The sequence below is a fragment of the Tursiops truncatus genome, chromosome 10, assembly GCF_011762595.2.
Source record: "Tursiops truncatus isolate mTurTru1 chromosome 10, mTurTru1.mat.Y, whole genome shotgun sequence".
NCBI classification, from domain to species: Eukaryota; Metazoa; Chordata; class Mammalia; order Artiodactyla; family Delphinidae; genus Tursiops; species Tursiops truncatus.
Window position 1 is genome coordinate 16,060,358 of NC_047043.1, and position 20,745 is coordinate 16,081,102.

At 37.8% G+C, this 20,745-nt stretch overlaps 1 protein-coding gene across 7 annotated transcripts in view; it reads left to right on the forward strand.

Annotated features, from left to right (window-relative positions):
- CDKAL1 (CDKAL1 threonylcarbamoyladenosine tRNA methylthiotransferase) overlaps window positions 1-20,745 on the forward strand; it is a 652,719-nt gene that overhangs the window by 4,913 nt on the left and 627,061 nt on the right. For 5 of the 7 annotated variants that reach the window (XM_033863886.2, XM_019945111.3, XM_033863888.2 and 2 more), the window contains 2 exons: window positions 7,868-8,042; window positions 9,530-9,642. In XM_033863886.2, coding sequence (XP_033719777.1) covers window positions 7,868-8,042; window positions 9,530-9,642 — 288 coding nt within the window. Of the gene's footprint in view, window positions 1-7,867; window positions 8,043-9,529; window positions 9,643-20,745 lie in introns of those variants that run through there. The other 2 variants (XM_019945113.3, XM_073810399.1) reach the window with 2 other exon arrangements.

Here is a 20,745-nt window from a genome sequence, read left to right on the forward strand (position 1 = left end):
AGCAGGTGGTGAACTGCTGTGGTAAGGAAACAAGGCAGGGAAGGCGGATAGGAGGCGTGTGTACGTGGTGAGGTGGGAGTTGCTCAGGAAGACCTCACTGGTGACATTTGAACAAAGTCCCAAAGGGCTTGAAGGCATTCCAGGCAAGACGAAGACCTTGAGATGAGTGTGTGCCTGGTGGGTGTGAACTAGCCAGGGTGCCCGTGTGGCTGAGTGGAGTGAGAGGGGAGAGCGGTAAGAAGTGGGGTCACAGAGGTAACAGGAAGCTGATTATGTCCTAGTAGAACTCTGTAGCAGTTTTTACTCTGGGGCTTTTTACTCTGAGATGGAATACCAAGGGAAGGTTTTGATCAGAAGCCTGAGAAGAATTTAGATTTTAAAGGGATCCCTGGCTTACGTGCTGCAAGTGTCCTTCGGGAATTAAGGGTGGAAGCAGGGTGACTATTACAGTAACCCAGGCAGGAGTTACTGTTGGTTTGGACCAAGAATGTAACAGTGGGTATGGTCAGAAGTAGATTCTGAATATATTTGGAAGGTCAAGCCAGCAGGCTTTTGTTGGTGGGTTGGATTTAGGGTGAAGGAAAGAGACGAGTCAGGGATGGATCCAGGATTTTTGGCCTGAGTGGGTGGAAGGTTGGGATTGCCTTTAAGCGAGATGGGGAAAGTTCTGGGAGGATCTTGTGTGATGTTGTTGGTTGCAGGTGGGGTAAGGTGGGGAGAGGATCAAGAGTTTTGTTTTTGACCTTTTAATTCTGAAGTAACTACTAGACATTCAAGCGGGGGTGTTGAATAGGCAGTTGGACATCTGAGTCTGAAGTTCAGGGGAGGACTGGGGCTGGTTATACAAGCATACAGTTGGTATTGCAAGGCCTTGGGACTGGATGAGATCACCTAGGGTGTGTCTGTTAACTAGAGAAGTACTGTAACGGAGCCCTGGGGGCATTCCGACATTGAGAAGTTGGAGAGTTGAGGAGGAACCAGCAAAGGAGACTTGGGGAGTGGTTGACATGGTAGGAGGAGAACTCAGAGTGTGGGATTCCAGGAGCCAGTGAAGAAGATCGCTTTAGGAGGGAATGCATGGACCGTAGTGTCAGATGCTGCAGACCGGGTCAGGCGAGATGGCTGAGAATTGACCACCATGTACACTGTTGTGAGTCACTGAAATCAGGACAGCAGTTTTGGTGGAGTGGTCGGGGTGAAAGCCTGGTTTAGTAGAGAATGGGAGGGGGAGATTGGAGACAGTTCTTGCAAGGACTTTTCTTTTCTTTCTTTCTTTTTTTTTTTTTTTGCGGTACGTGGGCCTGTCACTGTTGTGGCCTCTCCCATTGCAGAACACAGTCTCCGGACGTGCGGGCTCAGTGGCCATGGCTCACGGGCCCAGCCGCTCTGCGCGGCATGTGGGATCCTCCCAGACTGGGGCATGAACACGTGTCCCCTGCACCAGCAGGCGGACTCTCAACCACTGCGCCACCAGGGAAGCCCAGGAGTTTTCTTTTAAAGGAGAGAAATGTGGTGGAGTTAGTAGGTAGAGGAAGTGGGGTCCGGATAAGGTTTTTGTTTTTCAAATGGGAGAAGTAACAGTATGTTTATACCCAGATAGTAATGATTCAGTAAAGAGACAATTAGTGATGATGCAAGAAGAGGAAGCATGGCTGGAATTCTGTGCTGGAGCAGGTCAGAGTAGAGGGATTGCTCTAAGGGGGGTGGGCAGTTCATTCACTGTAACAGATTGATATGTGGGCAAAGACCCATTTCCCAGTAAGAGAATGAAGTCATCCATGTGTACAGAATGTGGGAGGGGATCTGAGGGTTGGCTTCATTCAGGCCTTCTGTTTTCAGTACCGTCTGCAGCCTCATGAAGAGGAGATCTGTGAGGAATTAATTTTCAGAAAACTCCTAAGATCAGCGAGTTTAAGTTTCTTCACCGCAGTGCTTCCCAGTCTTTGCTCTACTAATGCGTACTGGGAGCCTGTCTGTCTTCCCAGACGCAGACTGTCCCAAATTTATTTGACCACAGAACTGTGTCTTCACTGATAGTCAATAAATAGAACGAATTTGGGAAAGACTAGCCTAGTTCATTTCACCTTACCTATAGTTTGCTGAGTCGGCCAGGGCTCTTGTTCACAAGAACAGAAGCCCCAACTCAAATGAATTTGAGCCACAGAGGGAATTTGTTAGCTCACGTGACTGGGCAGGGCAGGGCTGCATCTGGCTGCAGGCATTGGTTGGACCCAGTTGCTCAAATAATGTCAGTGTTGCTCGTTGTCTCTCCAGCTCTTAGAAGCCTTTCCTGCCTTGGGTAGGTTTCTGCTTTGTGGCAGGCAAGATGGCCCCCAGTATCCTCAAGTTGACAGCCTCCTAACTTAGTCACTTCAGTGAAAGAGAAGCCAGCTCTCCTGTTAGCCCTGGCACAGAAGTTCTTGTGATGATTCTCATTGGCTCGGCTTGTCATGTCCAAACCTGCACCAATCATTGTGGCCCAGAGGATGAATTACTCTGGCACATGGGGCTCATGTGCCATGGCTGCATCTGGGGAAGGAGGAGGCCTGTGACAGACAGTCCTACCCTGACCACGTGGTATGAGTGTTCACTATCATTTACACAGTTCTTGACTGATAGCCATCTGGGCTATTGCTGATCTTTTGTTCTTCTAAGCAATATAAAGCTAGCTGAGATTTGAACACAGATTTGTCTGATTTACAGGGCCTAGTTTGTCATACTTGTAAAGTGCATTACAGCCAAGGGCACAAAATGAGCCTGGCTGGAAATGCTCTTTTAATGGAAAGATGGGAATCTGACAAATGAAGAGAAGGAAAATTCATCAGAAAGGCTCGAGACCAGAGGAGAGTGTAGGACCCTTAACACTGGTTTAGGCGACCCGGATGAAAAGCGGTCGTTCCGGGTAATTAAGTAGGCCGTAGCGTCTCGCACAGCACGTGGGCTCAGGCTCATCTGCCGTGGAGTCTTTGAGCTGCTTTGGGTGAGTTAGCTTCTCTGTGTTTTAGATTACTCTTCATTTTTTTTTTATTTGGCTGTGCCATGGCTTATGGGATTTTAGTTCCCCGACCAGGGATGGAACCCAGGTCCTCGGCAGTGAGAGTGCGGAGTCCTAACCACTGGACAGCCAGGGAATTCCCTGGATTACTCTTTAAAGTGAGCATAACACCACCACCTACCTCCTGGAGTTGTTGTGAATGGTTAATGAGATGATGCTGTGAAGCCCTTGCTTCCTGTCTGGACACAGTATTAGTGGAGGTCTGCCAGTAAGTGTCCTCAAGTATCGGCAGACCTCATTTTCTTGTGCTTCGCTTTATTGTGCTTTGCAGATGTTGCCTTTTTTTGTTTTTACACATTGAAGCTTTGTGGCAACCTGGCATCCAGCATGTCTGTTGATGCCATTTTTCCGACAGCACTTACTCTGTGTCTCTGTGCCACATTTTGGTAATCCTCGCGGTATTTCAAACTCTTTCATTATTGTTATATTTGTTATGGTGATCTGTAATCATTTATCTTTGTTACTCTTGTAATTGTTTTGGGGTGCCTTGAACTATGCCTGTATGAGATAGTGAACTTTATTGGTAAATGTGTGCTCCTACTTAAACCAACTGGCCCTTCCCCCATCTCTCCCCCTTTCCTCGTGCCTCCTTATTCCCTGAGACTCACCAGTACTGAAATCAGGCCATTTAATAACCTGGCAGTGGCCTCTAAGTGTCCAAGTGAAAGGAAGAATTGCGTGTCTCTCAGTTTAAATAAACTAGAAGTGATTAAGCTTAATGAGGAAGCTGAGATAGCCTGAAAGCTAGGCTTCTTGTGCCAGTTAGCCAAATTGCGAATGTAAAGGAAGAGTTCTTGAGGGATATTAAAACAGATCCTCCAGTGAACACATGGATGATAAAAAAGCAAAACAGCCTTATTGCTGATATGGAGAAAGTTTGAGTGGTGTGGATAGAAGATCAAACCAGCTGCAACGTTCCCTTAAGCCAAAGCCTAATCCTGAGCAAGGCCCTAACTCTCTTCAATTCGGTGCAGGCTGATAGAGGTGAGGAAGCTACAGAAGAAACGTTTGAAGCTAGCAGAGGTTGGTTCATGAGATTTAAGGAAAGAAGCCGTCTCCATACATAAAAGTGCAAGGTGAAGAAGCAAGTGCTGATGGAGAAGCTGCAGCAAGTTACCCAGAAGGTCCAGAAGATCTAGCTAAGATAATTACGGTGGCTCAGTGCCTGCTTTCAGAACTTCAAAGGACAGACTGACTCTCTTGTCAGGGGCTAATACAGCTGATAATGATAAGTTGAAGCCAGTGCTCATTTCCCGTTCCGGAAATCCTAGGGCCCTTAAGAATTATACTAAATCTTCCCTGCCTGTGCTCTATAAATGGAACAACAAAGCCTGGATGACAGCACATCTGTTTATGACATGGTTTACTGAATACTTTAAGCCCACTATTGAGACCTACTGCCTAGAAAAAACATTCCTTTGAAAATATCAACTGCTCATTGACAGTACACCTGGTCACCCAAGAGCTCTGATGGAGAGATACAAAGAGATTAATGTTTTTCATGCTGCCAACACAGCATCCATTCCGCAGCCCATGGGTCAAGTAGTAATTTTGACTTTCAAGTGTTACTATTGAAGAACTATATTTTATAAGGCTAAGCTGCTATAGATGGTGATTCCTCTGATGGATCTGGGCAAAGTAAATTGAAAACCTTCTGGAAAGGATTCACCATTCTAGGGGCCATTGAGGACATTTGTGATTCATAGGAGGAGGTCAAAATTTCAACATTAACAGGAGTTTGGAACAAGTCGATTCCAACTTTCATGGATGACTTTAAGGCGTTCAAGGTTTCGTGGAGGAGATAACTGCGGATGTGGTGGAATTAGCAAGAGAACTAGAATTAGAAGTGGAGTCTGAAAATGTGACTGAATTGCTGCGATCTCGTGGTAAAACGTGGCACGTGGCTGAGGAGTTGCAAGGAAAGTGATCTCTTGAGATGGAATCTACTCCTGGTGAAGATGCTGTGAAGATTGTTGAAATGACAACAAAGGATTTAGAATATTACGTAAACTTAGTTAATAAAGCAGAGGCAAGGTTTGAGAGGATCGACTTTAATTTCAAAAGAAGCTCTACTGTGGGTAAGATGCTGTCAAACAGCATTGCATGCTTATAGAGAAAGTGTTCATGAAAGGAAGAGTCAATTGATGAGGCACACGTCACTGTTCTCTTATTTTAAGAAATTCCCACAGCCACCCCCCCTTCAGCAGCCACCACCCTGACCAGTCAGTAGCCATCAACATGGAGGCAAGACCCTCCACCAGCAAAAAGATTATAATTCTCTGAAGGCTCGGATGGTGGTTAACTTTTTTTTAGCAACAAAGTATTTTAAAATTAGGCATATACATAGTTTTTTTAGATATAATGCTATTTCACACTTAATAGACTACAGTATAGTGTAAACATAACTTTTATGTGCACTGGAAAATCAAAAAATTCATGTGACTCGCTTTATTATGACATTCGCCTTATGGTGGTGGTCTGGAGCTGAACCTGCAGTTATCTTTGAGTTATGCCTGCACGTTTCATTTTTCAGGTAGCTTTTTTTCTTAAGTATTTTATTTTAACATAATTGTAGATTTACTTAGTTATAAAAATTATGTGGAGATGCTGTACACTTTACCCAGGTCTCCCCCAAAGGTAGCATCTTGCAAAACTGTAATATGTACCGTATCACAACCTGGATATCGACATGATGTGGTCAGGATGCAGAACATTTCCGTCACCACAAGGATCGCGCACACTGACCTCTCAAGTATGTTATATAAACGTAATCATACAGTAGGTAACCTTTTGCACTTGGCTCTATTCACTGAACAGAATTCTCTGGCGATTCATCCAGGTTGTTACATGTGTCAATAGTTCATTCCTTTCTGTTGCTGAGTAGTATTCCATGGTATTGGATGTGCCTCAGTTTACTTAACCATTCAACTGTTGAAGGGCATCTGGGTTGTTTTCAAGTTTCAGCTCTTAGAAAGCTGCTGTAAATATTTATTTTAGGTTTTTGTGTGACTGTCTTAATATTTCTCCTGGATAAACACTTAGAAGTACAGTTGCTGGGTTGCACTGTAGTTTCATGATTAGTTTAAGAAAATGCCAAACTGTTTTCCAGAGCAGCTGTACCATTTTATATTCCCACCAGGGCTGTACGAGTGATCCAGTTTCTCCACATCCTGGCCAGCATTTAGTGTGGTAGCTATGCAGTGCTATCTCATTGTGGTTTTAGTTTATATTTCTCTGATGGCTGGTCATGTTGAGTCTCTTTTCAGGTGCTTATTTTTCCCTCTGCATATCCTCTTAGGTGAAATATCTCTTTGTCTTTTGTCTATTTTCTAACTGAATTTTTTTCTTTTCTTTCTTTTTCCTTTTTTTTACTATTCTGTTTTGAGTTCTAGATACTAGTCCTTTGTCAGACATGTAGTTTGCAAATATGTTTTTCTCAGTCTACAGCTTGACGTCTCATCTCTCAAAAGGGTCTTTTGCAGAGTAAAAGTCTTTAATTTTGGTGATGTCTGGGCTTGTTAATTTTTCTTTTTATGGATGGTACTTTTGGTGTCAAGTCTAAAAACAACTCACTTAGCTCTAGATCCAGAAGACTTTCTCTTACGATTTTTTTCTATAAGTTTATAGTTTTGTTTTACATTTTAGTCCAGGATCTATTTGAATTAAGTTTTGTATAAGGTGTGAGACTTAGGTGGTTGTTCATTTATTTGTCTATAAATGTCCAGTTGCTTGAGCAGAAATTATTGAAAAGGCTATCTTTTCCTCCACTGAATTGTGTTTTGCAGTTTTGTGTTTTTTTGGTGTTTGTGTGGAGTGGAATGGTTATTGTCTAAAAGTTTTCTGTCTTGTTAGGCTGCCACTTTTCTGGCTCTTTGGTAACAGAACAGGCTTTTGTTTTGTTGAGGGCTTTTATTGTCTGCACCTGTTGGCATTTCTGGGTTGCTGGCTTCTTCAGCTCCAAGTCTGGGATATAGGAGGCAAAGCAAAACCCAAGGAGCCACCATGGTGGTATAACTTGGGTTGCAAGGTCCCTAGCCGGTCTGCCTTCTCTCCATCTTTCAAAGTGTTCTTATGTTTACTTTACATATATGTCTGGAGTTCTAGTTGTACTTAGTGGGAGGGATAGGGAAAATATGTTTATTTCATCTTCCTGGAAGCAGTGTCCACATTTTCTTTTCTTAATTATAAAAAATTTGAACATTCAGGAAAGTAGAATTGGATAATAAACACCAACATGTCTATTTCCTAGATTTAAGAGTTGTAAATGTTTCCCCATGTCTTAATATATTTTTTATTGTTTTAAAATAAATTATAGACGTAATATTTACCTCTACATATTCAGTATGCATCTCTAAAAAATAAGATTTTAAACATAAAGACAATACTTTAATGATTTTTAGCAATATCCAAATACTATCTAATACCCAGTTCATATTCTGATTTCCCTAATTGTTCCCAAAATGTCTTACAGTTGTTTGGACAAAGTAAGACCTGATCAAGAGCATGAATTGTGTTCATATTATCTTCTAAGTATCCTTTAATCTTGAACAGTTCCTTTCCTGCTTTTTTCTCCATGACACTGATTTGTTGAAGAAATAGTTCCAGTTGAACCCTGGAATGTCCCACTGTCAATAAGATTTATCTGGTGTTTCTTTTACTGTATCTCCTGTATTTTCTGTAAACTTGAAGTTAAAATCTAAAGGCTTTATTAGATTCAAGTTTGGCGAGAATATTTCACGGGTGATGTTATGTTGAACAGATATTCTGAGGGACTCATATGCTTGAATCATTTATAACTTTTTTATGTGATAGAGAAGATGCCTTCTGCATCCTGTGATACATTCCTGGATGACATAGAAGATATTGTGTCACAAGAAGATTCAAAGCCCCAAGATAGGCATTTTGCGAGAAAGCACGTTGTTCCAAAGGTGCGAAGGCGAAATACCCAAAAATATTTGCAAGATGAAAACAGTCCACCAAGTGATAGGTAAGCTTTTCTTTTCTTTTGAAATTATATTCAGTATCATACCAGGGGAGTGGCTGGCACTACTGTATATGATATACGTAATGTCTCTTTTAAAAAAACCTTTGAGGGGCTTCCCTGGTGGCCCAGTGGTTGAGAGCTCCGCCTGCCGATGCAGGGGACGTGGGTTCGTGCCCCGGTCCGGGAGGATCCCACGTGCCGCGGAGCAGCTGGCCCGTGAGCCATGGCCGCTGAGCCTGCACGTCCGGAGCCTGTGCTCTGCAACGGGAGAGGCCACAGCAGTGAGAGGCCCGCGTACCACAAAAAAACAAAACAAAACAAAACAAAAACAACTTTGAAATTTTGAGAGGAAATGTGTAGTGTTTTTTTGTTTTGTTTTGTTTTTTGAATGGTTTTAAATTTAGCAAAGTCATTGACTAAAGAAGAAAAAGATGTCAAATTGCAAGTTTCTTAAAGGCAGGGCCTAGGGCAGTATTTGGCACAAAGATAGCTCCCCCCCTGCACCCTCCCCTGGCTGGATGTCTTTGCTGTTACAGTAGTTGGTGTGTAATTGTTACTCTCACATTAAAAATTTTATTGAATTTGTGATTCTTATGAGATAGTGGTGGTTTGGGCATTTGGTTTTTCTTAGCAAATTTACAAATACTTGTGGATCATCTAAAGGCATTGGGCACAAATTATTGTGCTGTTTACACTGTTATATTAGGTCTCTAGTGAAATTCTAATACAACGTAGCCAGAAAGGAATATGCAGTTACATAGTTTTAATATGCTTATATTTGTTTACCTAGTAAATTGTTGAGAGTTTTAATACACTTGATTATTTTGTTTGGAACAGATTCATAAGATGTATGAATTTAAAATTTGCTTATATTTTAATGAATGAAGTTTATTAAGTTTGTCCTAAACATGTCGTTAAGGTAATGTCTATTTAATTATTAATTATTAGGGCAATCCAAGTTGAAAGTCCTTTTATTTCTTTTGTAAACATATTACATTTTTCAGAACTGTATTTTTATATATGGAATGCTTTGAATAGTGCTGTAGAGTGACAGATTTTCATTTTGATTCAGTTATTTATATCTGTAAGTTATAAAATAAAGATTGTAACTAGTATATAGTAGTCTTTAGATGTATTTAACTTTATTTGCCATTGCTGCTAGAACCATTTTCTGTGCTATTGTTATTTGTTTGTACCTTTCCAGTAGTTGAACTTAGTGGTAATATTTAGTAGTATTGAATTTAAAATACAACTCAGAGAAAAGATATTTTTTGTACAGAGTCTTAACTTAGAATCCTGTGCTGTTATTTTATCTTGTATTTAGATTTTTGGTGTAACAGCAGATTATGTATTAAGTTGGTGCATTTAATCAATAGCCTGTGAATGGATTGCAGTGAGTGAGTATTTTTGCATAATGGGCCCAGAAATTACCTAGTGCTTTTTATTTAAAAAATCCCTTAATGAGACTTTTTTTTTTAATTCATTAACAGCACTATTCCAGGCATACAGAAAATTTGGATACGGACTTGGGGTTGTTCTCATAATAATTCAGATGGAGAATATATGGCTGGACAACTAGCTGCTTATGGATATAAAATTACAGGTAATGAGATCTGTAATGTATTTTATTGATTAAATTTTTCAGAGATAAGTTTTTTAGAGATATCTTTTCTAACTTCAGCAACTAAAGGACATTTTAGCATAATTTGATGATTTTAAGGGAAAACAAAATGATACCTAATATATGTTGTCTAGATAACTACAGTTGACCTTTGAACAACACAGCTTTGAGCTGTGTGGGTCCACTTATCCAGGGACCTTTTTCAATACATACACTGTTATGTTTACAGTCCGTGGTTGGTTGAATCCTAGGATGTGGAACCCTCGGATATGGAGGGCTGGCTATGGCACTTGAGGATATGCGGATTTTGGTCTCTGCCGCAGGTCCTGGAACCAATCCCCTGAACATACTTAGGGATGACTCTGTGTGTGTGTGTGTGTGTGTGTATAATATTAAAAAAAAATTTTATTTTAAAATAAGTTTGGACTTTCAGGAAAGTAGTAAAATTGAGAGTTTGTATATGTCCTTTATCCAGGGTCCCCTAATCTTAATATCTAACATAATTGTAGAATAATTAATAAATTGGGAAATTAGTGTTAGCACAATACTATTATCTAAACTACAAATCTTGTTTGAATTTTGTCAGGTTTCCTATTTACATCCTTTTTATGTTCCAGGATCCAATCTAGGATCTCACCTTATGTTTATTTGTAATGTCTCCTTAGTCTCCTCCAATCTGTGACAGTTGCTCAGGTTTTTCTCATCTTCTATGACTTTGACACTTCTGAAAGAAAATCGATTATTTTGTAGAATGTCCCTCACCTTGGGTTTGTCTCATAGAGTAAGGTAATTATGATTACCTTAGATTAGAGTAAGGTAATTATGCATTTTTGGCAAGAAGAGCACAGAAGTGATATTATATCCTTCTCAGTGCATCACATCGGGCAGGGGGCTTCATGATGTTAGTACACTACCCCTTGCCTGTCAGATTTCTCCACAGTAAAGTTACTATTTTTCTCATTGTAACTAATAAATACCCTGTGTCTCCTCAACCTCTTGCCTAGTAATTTTAGTATTCGATAATTTTAGTATCTGTTGGTGGATCTTGTCTGCAAGTTATTACTGTGATATTTGCCTAGTGGTGATTTTCTATTTTCTTCTTTTCTTCCACATTTATTAATCAGAGTCTTCTGTAAGGAAGGGCTGTCCTTTCCTCCCCATTTTATTTGTTGATATCAGTATGAACTCATGGATATTTATTTTATTCTATAGGTTATAGTTCAGAGCTATCATTATTTATTTATTTATTTTTTAAAATTTATTTATTTATTTATTTTTTGCGATACGCGGACCTCTCACCGTTGTGGCCTCTTCTGTTGCGGAGCACAGGCTCTGGACGCACAGGCTCAGCGGCCATGGCTCACGGGCCCAGCCGCTCCGCGGCATGTGGGATCTTCCCGGACCAGGGCATGAACCCATGTCCCCTGCATCGGCAGGCGGACTCTCACCCACTACGCCGGCAGGGAAGCCCTATTTATTTTGTTTCTTGTATTGTTCCAACTTTGGCCATAGGACCTTGTTTAGACTGGCTCCTGTGTCCTTCAAACATGCCCCCATTCCTTTTTGAGCACTTCCTTATTTTCTGGCACCACAAGATATTCTAGTGTTGTATTTTCCCTTCCCCAGCCTTGGAAGCAACCACTTTTCCAAGGAATCCTGACCCCTTTCATTAGGAGAATAGTGTGTAGAACCAGACCAGAGATCTGGGCACTAGTTGTGCTTATTGCTACTGTGAAGTATCAGTGCTCCGAGGTTCTCTCAGTGGACAGAGTTAGGGAATATATATGTATATGAACTGGCACATCCATCTGTGTCTGTTTCTGTTGTATGTACAATAAATGGGAACATAATTCGAATGCTTTGTGAGAGGCAGTGAATGGCCCAATGCTTTATATGTGTTATCATGCTTAGTCCTTGTGACAAAAGGACATATTAGCATCCATTCATATAGGTGAGAATGGAGAGGTTGTTTCTTACTTTAAATCACATGGGCGGTAAAGTCTGTTGCTCCAAAACATTGCTCTTGACCACTAGTCTGTATCACATAGCACATTGCCTTTGCATGTGTAGTTGGCCTGTCCTAGCTTCAAGATGGATGTGAGGAGAAGGGCAGATTGGAAAGTTATTCCTTTCATAGCATTGTTTCCTTCAATAAGTAAGTAATTGTATGTCATTAACTCTGTTTTTGATAACTCATTCTTTTTTTAAAAAATTTATTTTTATTTATTTATTTTGGGTTGCGTTGGGGTGTTGTTGCTGCGCTCGGGCTTTCTCTAGTTGAGGTGAGCAGGGGCTGCTCTTCCTTGCGGTGCGCAGGCTTCTTATTTCGGTGGCTTCTTTTGTTGTGGAGCATGGGCTCTAGGCACGCGGGCTTCAGTAGTTGTGGCACGCGGGCTCAGTAGTTGTGGTTCATGGGCTCTAGAGCACCGGCTCAGTAGTTGTGGCGCACGGGCTTAGTTGCTCCATGGCATGTGGGATCTTCCTGGACCACGGCTCGAACCCGTGTCCCATGCATTGGCAGGCGGATTCTTAACCACTGCACCACCAGGGAAGTCCTGATAACTCATTCTTTAGACAGCAAAATCAGTCTTAAAACAGGTAAAAACACTCAATCTGCTTTTAGAATTACTTCTCTGTGTTCATTAGTAATTTTTGTATAATTTAGCCCGTACTTACCTTAATACATTCTGATGGTACAGTTTGAAAATTAAGAAAATAGCCTTTAAGATAACTTCCTAAATATTAAAAAAATTCAGAGCTTGACTTATCCTAGGTGATATTTAATATCTAACACATGTTAATTCATTTTAGCCTATTAGCAGGTTTTTAGTATTATAACAGTACTCTTCTATGTAAAATAAGTCTTGATGTGTTTATACAAGAATATTAAACTTTGTTATGCAAACCTAATTTTCATTTCTTATTTGGGAATAGTAAAAAGGGGAATTGGTTCCTTAATCACTTGAATGTGAAATTTATTTTTCTTGTTACTGTAGTTTATTTCTTTTATATGCCTGTATTACTTATATGTATTTGTATTAATTTTACATACTGTGATTTTACCCACTTCAGAAATTTAGCAGTTTTAATTCTAGTCTGGCTTGCATGCAGTAGACTGTAGGACCACTTTCTTACTTGTCTAGATGCCATAGGCCCAGAAAATATAAACATTAGCTTCCTTAAAATATTTAATAAGGAAATCTCTACAGGTCTTTCATTTAGGTTAGATATATGAATGATTTCTGGATACCTATGCCAGTGGTCTCTTTTGTTATTGTGGAATAATGGGAATTTATAAAAATTATTATTGCTTAATAGTTTATAATATTTCATTAATCACATGTAGACCAAAAATATTTTCGTTGAACTCTGTAATTGATAAGAATGAGATATATAATAGATTATGTATAATGTACACAGAAGTTACTGAAAACAGTATACAGAGAAATTCAGAAATCTCAGTTACCAATGGTAGATATTTTTACTATTTGGGGAAGAAAGAGAGATTAGATATATACTTGAAATTGCTACTTTTCTAACTGTGTGAATCTAGGAATATAATTACTCCATAGTAAGACCTCACAGAGACTTAGAGAAGTAAATGCTTGTTCGTTGCCTCTTTCAAATCCTTTTTATTTTGAGGAAAAGGGTGGTTTATAACTTATAATGCCTGCTTGCTTCTCATTTCAAAGAATGAAACCTGCTGAGGAAAAATGATGTCATTCTCTAAAACTCAGATACCTGTTTGCATGATAGAATTAAATTAGTATTATGGAAAGCAGTTAAACTGTCCTGGTAGGTACAGTGGCTTTTTACAGAAGTATGATTTGAACACAAACATTTCATGAGTGTGTTCTTCAAGTGAGCAATTTTTATAGACTAACCCCCTCCCCCACAAATAATGCTGCCTTGGTTATTGTTTTTGGATTATTTCTTTTGGAATGTTGGTCAGTTATTTTCATTGTCCTCATTGGTGGCGATCTTTATATCTTGAGAATATATTTAGTGTTTGAATGGTCACAGGCCGTTTGAGGCCAAATCTGATGAACAGGTATTGTGGTATGATACTCATATGTTGGGACTCTTCATTACTGTGACATAAAATAGGATACATGCTGATTTTTCTGATCTCTACATTCTAGTTTTCTTTTTCTTCTTTAAATAGAGCATGGGAACATTTAGTTTTTTTTTTTTTTAATCTCGTCTTTTCATCTCAACAAGAATCTCCTCTTGTGATAGGAAGCATAAAACTGTGTTTCAACCATCTGCCTACTAAGTGGCACTAGTTTTGATTCTGTACTAAATTGTGTGTTATCCATACAAATTAAGTAGTGTTAATTTTGTTCTTGTTTAAATCTTGAGCATTGTTTTCCTTATGTTTGAGAGTGAACTTGCATGGTTCGTTAGATTCTTTACCTTTTACAGAGATAAAGAGAAAATCTAGTTCACTCTTGTGAATTCTAAAATACTTTGGCTCCAGGTCCTGACTTTTTTAACTTGATATTATGTCAAAGTGAATGCCCAGTCATAGTTAATAACTTGCATGATAATCACATTATTTTGATAAAAGTTTTAAGCTCAATTTTCTCACTGGTAGATGCGGGAAAACTTCATCTTTTTTAATCGTTTTTCTCTGGGAACTTTCGATCATTTTTCATCCTGTTCCACTTTTGGCCTGACCTTTTCAGGTCACTTAAACTTCTTGTTTGCATTTCTTGTAGCATGTAAGTGGTAGTACTTCAACTCACAATAGTTGCAGTAATTTTTGTGAATAAATGCACTGGAGTGCTCAGCTGTATTAAGATGACCAGTCTTTTCAAAATTGCTGGCATTCTGATACTGAACAACTTAAAAATATTTTTTAGTTTTAATATTTTAGAATTTTTTTTCTAGGACTTACTAATATTTTATATGGTCAGTGTTTAATTCAACACATCCACATATTTGTCCCTGTCTTTACTCTTCATTCCATCTTGCACCTCAGACCTTTATCTGGAATCTTTCTGCCTAAAGTACACCCTTCAAAATATTTTAGAATTTTTATGAGTGACAAATTTACAGAGACTAACGGATTTTCATAAACTTCACTTTTGCTTAATTGCTTAATGATTCATATTGCCCTTTGAGATTTTGTAAAAGTTATTTTTGATAATTCATTTAGAAATAGCCTGTGTTTAAACTTTATTTTATTTTTTAAGAAAATGGGCAGATGAGTAATTACCATGAAAGCTTCACTTAAAAATCTATGTTTTTGCATTGTTGTCCCTGATTTTGAGGAAAAAACCTTTTTTTCAGATGTTGACACTGGAACATGTAAAATAATGTTGGCTCTTTTTTTGGCTGTTAAAATTCTAGTTGGTTTGGATTAAAGACGATGTATTTTTAGCTCTTGGACAGTAGATGGCAGTATTACATTACATGATAACTGCATCTATGCCATTAATATGAAAAGTGAATTTTGTGTTACAAATAGTCTTCTAATAAAATTATTAGAAGTCATTAAATTAGTTAACACTTTATTTTATTCTGATTCATTGCTCTTTAAACTTTTTAGTAGTACTTATACAAGAGTCAGACAAATTGACCTTTTCAGAGGCAGCATGACCCGGCTCAGATACCCGCCCACCACACGTATGCTGGAGACCGCGTGTGAAATGATTCGCTCATTGCTTGCTGCTTGACATCGTCGTTGCTCTGTCGCCCTGACTGTGCTTGTTGTAGAATGCGGTCATTGTCCTTTTGCCCAGAAGAGCATATGCTAAAGTGGGAGTTTTTGAATCTGAGGACAAACATTTGATACCTTTACCATTACATTGCTTTCACACTTAACTAAAAACTAACCTTCACATAAGGTGCATCTTGAGTAATCCCCAAATCTATGAACATATATTAAGGTTAAAGAGGTTTCATATTAAAGGAGAATGGAGTAAATTACAGCACTTTAAAATTTCCCACTCATTCCCACTTTACCAGCATCAAACACATGTTTGATGGTTAATTCAGGATGATTTGAATGTCCAGGCATCTGCAGAGACTTTCCTTTTGGATATTCCTTCATTGTAGCTTGGTGCTTCTCAAATTTAACAGTTTCTAAGAATTCTTGTACTGTGTTATATACACAAATTCGTGTATGTCATATATATGGGTGATTTAAGGGCTTTTTGCGTATGCGTGTGTGTTGTGACTATACCTCTGATCACCTAATCTGATCATTAGCTGTAACTGCTTGTACAGCTGTATCTCCACTTGCACTGCCGCCATTCAGCTTACTTCCTCTGCTTAGAGACGCAGAGGGTGGTACCTCAGCTACTTCCTGTCTTAGGGTAATTTATCTTCTTTTTACATGTTCTCTCCCATGGTGTGTGAGTTCCTTCTGTCTTAATCATCTTTACCTTTGGCATCTCAGAGACACTGTTGCTTAGTGATGAAGAGCAGACTGTAGCCAGCTGTTAATATTGAGCCAGGCTGTAAAGCCAGCTACTGCCATGTATTAGCTTTATGCCTTTGGGCAAATGACAACACCTCTGTGCTTCAGTATCCTTATTTATTTAATGAAGATGACTACAGCAGTCCTTTCTAAAGATTAAATATTACTATGTACAAACGTGTTCCATGTGTGTCTGGTATTACCATCTTCATCATCAAACTCAGTACCTGTCGCACGATAGGAATTCAGGTGTTTTTTGCATGTGCATTAGTGAACAAGTAAAAACAGTATTTTGACTATAATGTATTGAAGTAGTTTTATTCTCTCTTTATAGAAGAATACAAGTTAAAGTATACTCTAAAGTTTAAATAAATGTGGCGTGTGGTATGTGTGTGAGTCCCTTGAATTTTTCAGTAGAATCCTATTTAGTGGCCGTCAAGTCCAGTCTTCATGGTCCTGACATGTCTCAGATAAGATCCTCGTACTATCACTTTACCTGACATGGACGCTACAACTTATATTGAATCAGAAATCTAATTTAATCCATTCTTATTAAATTGGAAGCAGTAATTGCTTTCAATTTAATGGGATTGAATTCAGTATTAGAAATTTTGATGTTCCTTCAAACATAATAAAATTCTGTTACATATATATTTCCATGTATTTGTGTGTATGCCTGTGCATTTGCAGAGAGAGAAGTGATCTTGGAGCGTTGCTTGTATTCAGTGAGTTATTTGTAGTGATTGGTAAGGGGGCATAGTACAGGGTGGCAACGAGAGTGGCACTTCCTCCTTCTTTTTTCCCTTTCTGCCCAGGGAGAAAAGCAGAGAGAATTAAAACTAAGGGCTTTTTCAAAGTGGGATTTTCATCCATTCGGAAATAGGGGAGGGAAATCAAGAGTCTCTAGAGAAGATCCAGAATGTTGTTTACTCTTGAGGGGGGGCGCATCCAGCGCTCCCAGTGATGAAAAAAGAGCTGTGGGGTGAAAGGGAATCCTTTAAAAATGTATGCTTAGCATGTTCATATTCAGTCTTTCCCACTGAATCATTTTTAGAAATGGCTAGGTTTACCAATTTTTATGTCTTATACTGTGCTTTTTCTTGAATATGTTATGAACAAGAGGTGAGGCTAATTAATGAACATTTCTGAGTTAACGTCTAATTAATTGCATTTGATCGTGGAGTTCTGTTTCACAGAAGATGTAGTACTTCTGGCCCATCCCTCTGGCTTGCTCTTTGCTTTTACTCTTTCAGTGTTTTCAGTAACCATTTTAGCTACCATCTTATCAGCTGTTGTCTTCTTTCTTTCTTTTTAATTGAGTGGCAGTGTGCAGTAATTTAGGATGGGTTCATTACATATTAACTGATTTTGAAGTCTGCTCCATGAAAAACTACTTGATGACTGCACTTTGAGTAAAATCCATAGTAACAGATAAATCAAAGATCATTGAGAATATTTTCTTTTTTCCATGTGAGAGCTGAGTTATTAGCTAGCTTACAAAAATAAGGGAGCTGTGAGGGTGTTCTAGAATAACTATGTTATGGTCTCATAAAAACTATTCAGGAAATCAGTGAGAGAGGTAAAAGTAGAAGACATTGAAAATGCTATACAGACACCTAAATAGGAGATCAAATTAAGGCAAAGAAGCTTTAGGGAGAATATTTGAAGCTTATCATTTCCATCTCATTTGTAGCAGCTTTTTATCTGTGTTTTAGGTAAGTTGCAAATTGCGTGCAAGCCATAAACAAGGGCTGTTTTTTTCCTGAGGAAAAAAATGAGAGAAGGCTTTGCAGTTTTCAGTGAAGGCTTTTTCTTTTAGCATAGAGGTAGGAAGAATACTGTATTAGATGAAGAGTTTTTGTGTTCGTGAAATGTAAACAACTGTGAGAGTATAGTCAGTGTTTGTATGTTCTTCATGTAGTAATTTAAACATAAATATCTTTTCCTAGCAAGTATATACAAAAAACATTATACAAATAAAATTTTGTAAAATCTTATTGAAGAATTAATGTTGAAATTTAAAACTAACAATTTCAAGATACTGATGATTCAACCATTCTTAACTGAGGGATATTTGAGTCAGGCATTAACATTTTCTGAGCCTCAGTTTTCTTTGAAATGAAATGGTGCTCTGCCAACCTCATGAAAATGAAATGAAAACATATAAACATGAGGTAACGTTTTAGTTTTTGAAAATATTTATGTTTTAAAATGAGTAACATTTATTACATCTTAATGTTATTAAATTGTAAACTGATGTTTTTTTAATTTCTTGCTTTGCTCTCTCATCACATTTAAAGATATTTTTGTACAATTTAGAAGCTCATTTCCTAAATGTACCAAAAGGTGGCACTGTTTACGTATATATAATATTTTGCTTTTTGATGAAAAATGTGTTGCATGTTTTATCTGCAAATGTATTATTAAATTGAGGTTATATTTTTTAATGTTTAATTTTCTGTTTTGTAAATGGATTTTTAATTCATGTAAGGTTTAGTAGGACCAGGTTACATTTTTTGTGGAAATGGTTTGGAAATTCAGATATTTAACAATCATCGTGTAGACATAGACTCCTGTATAATCCAATATAATTAATGGTAAAACCTTGTATTAATGTGACAGCTAATGTTTCATGGAAAACATAGTTGCTTTTGTATAGCAAAACCCATTAATTTTTTTAAGCCTCTAAAAACTATCCAGTGATTAAAACATAACAGCCATAAATAAATGATTTGTGTGGCTTTTAGGTCATACCACATAGGTTTATCCATTCTGGAATGTTACTTTATGGTAAAAGTACCTTTGAAAATTTAGAAAAATCTTTCATTGCTTGAATTTCCTACCGGCAGTAGTGAGATGAAAGGAGAATCTAGGTTCTATGAATAGCTTCTCTAGGTGAAGAATGCAAAAATTAGATAATACGAATTTGACTTGAAGTGAGGATTATTTATATAAAGGATGTGGTGCATACATTTCCCATACAGTTAGGTGAAAACCTCCCTGATTGTTTATTCATGGAGCATATTACATCCAACGTAGTTTATGACCCCAGAAGATAATACAATTAGTATATTTTTATGTCTAATAAAAGCTATCTGTAGTTGTTTTTTAATATAAACAGAATTTGTCAGTGATTTTTACTGGATGTAGAACAGCACAAAATGCTTCTGTTACTAATATAAAATGCTTGACTCTTGTTTTGGGTGTAAGATTAAAAAAATCTGAGATAATTTCAGGTGTGCTTCCACTGTTTCCTTTATTTAAAAGCAGAAAATGTTTGAAGTCAACATAACTTGTACATTTCAGTTTTTGTTATTTTTTTCTGAAGTATCCTTTTTAAGGTACTAATCCTTAGAAATAAAGAGTTAACGTCTTCCTCCATTAAAAACTCATCCTTATAACTCTGAAGTGACTGTCTCAGTTACTAAATGTATGTAGTTTGGGGGAAGTGAAGACACAATTGGCAGTTAGAGGGGTTCTTTTATGTTCATGAGAGTGTATGTGCTTATATTTAAATGTTCACTCTTACTGCTGCTTTTGTTGATGCTAGTAATAATAATACATATGTGGTTTGTCTGAATTGTTTAAAAATGCATAATTAAAGGAGGATTTGATTATTCAGCACCTGTTTCAGTAGCTAAAGACTATCACTTAGACATTTTCTTCCAATATTTGACAATTGTTCTGTGAGCTATGAATAGTATGAAAAATTGAAGCAAAGCATTGTGACACTACAGTACTTCAGAGCCCATACTCTTAGGATATTCTTATTGTAGAGATTAATGAAGTGTTTTAATCATTTAGCAAGAAACAGATCTGTTTTTTAACCTAGGCTTTTTCTAGATGTAAAATTCTAGGGATTTGGTAAATAACAAAGATTATTTTCCTAAATGACTTTGTGTTTAGGGATTTTTGTAAGGAAATTAGAAAGTGCAAAAATGCACTCAGAATAACTTTTTTAAAAAGCATGAAACTGAGAAAGACAGCTAAGTGCCCCCAAAATGCTTTCAACAGGTCCCCACCCCCTGCTCCTCCCCAGGCTCCCCATAATGGCAAATGTGCTTCTCAGGGTAGGACCTGAAGTAGTAAAATGTGATATTATACAAGCAATATTATTTTCCTAAAATACTTAGGATTAAAAAAAATCCAATCAATCAGCATTATATATTCGTATAAAAGAAGATCTATCATGCAGATTTTGTCTGGCTCCTTTAGACGCCTTATAATAATGTGCTAATTTATGCTGGTGATCTTACCTTATGACCCTTCTGTGTGGCCTAGATATGTTAATCTGTTATACCTTTTAAATTTTAGTCATCTGTGTTGGTTGAATATGCTTGTTAGTCCACAGTACCACTCACCAGTCTATGTCAAGGACTGGAAAAGTACAAGAAAAATTTATCTCAGAATCAGTTTCTTTAAGCATGCATTAGTAATGGAGGAAATTACAAAATAGACATAATTTATTTTTATTCTTTCTATAAAAAGTATACTTGGAGAGATTTTTTTTCCTTCTGATATTTAGCCCTTTATCTGAAAGTGTAATGTCCCTTTAGCTTTGCCTTGAAATTGTTGTCCCCCATTTTTGGTTCTCATCTTGATCTAAAAGACACTGATCAACTCAAATGCTTGAAAAACGTGGGGTAATTTTTAAATTA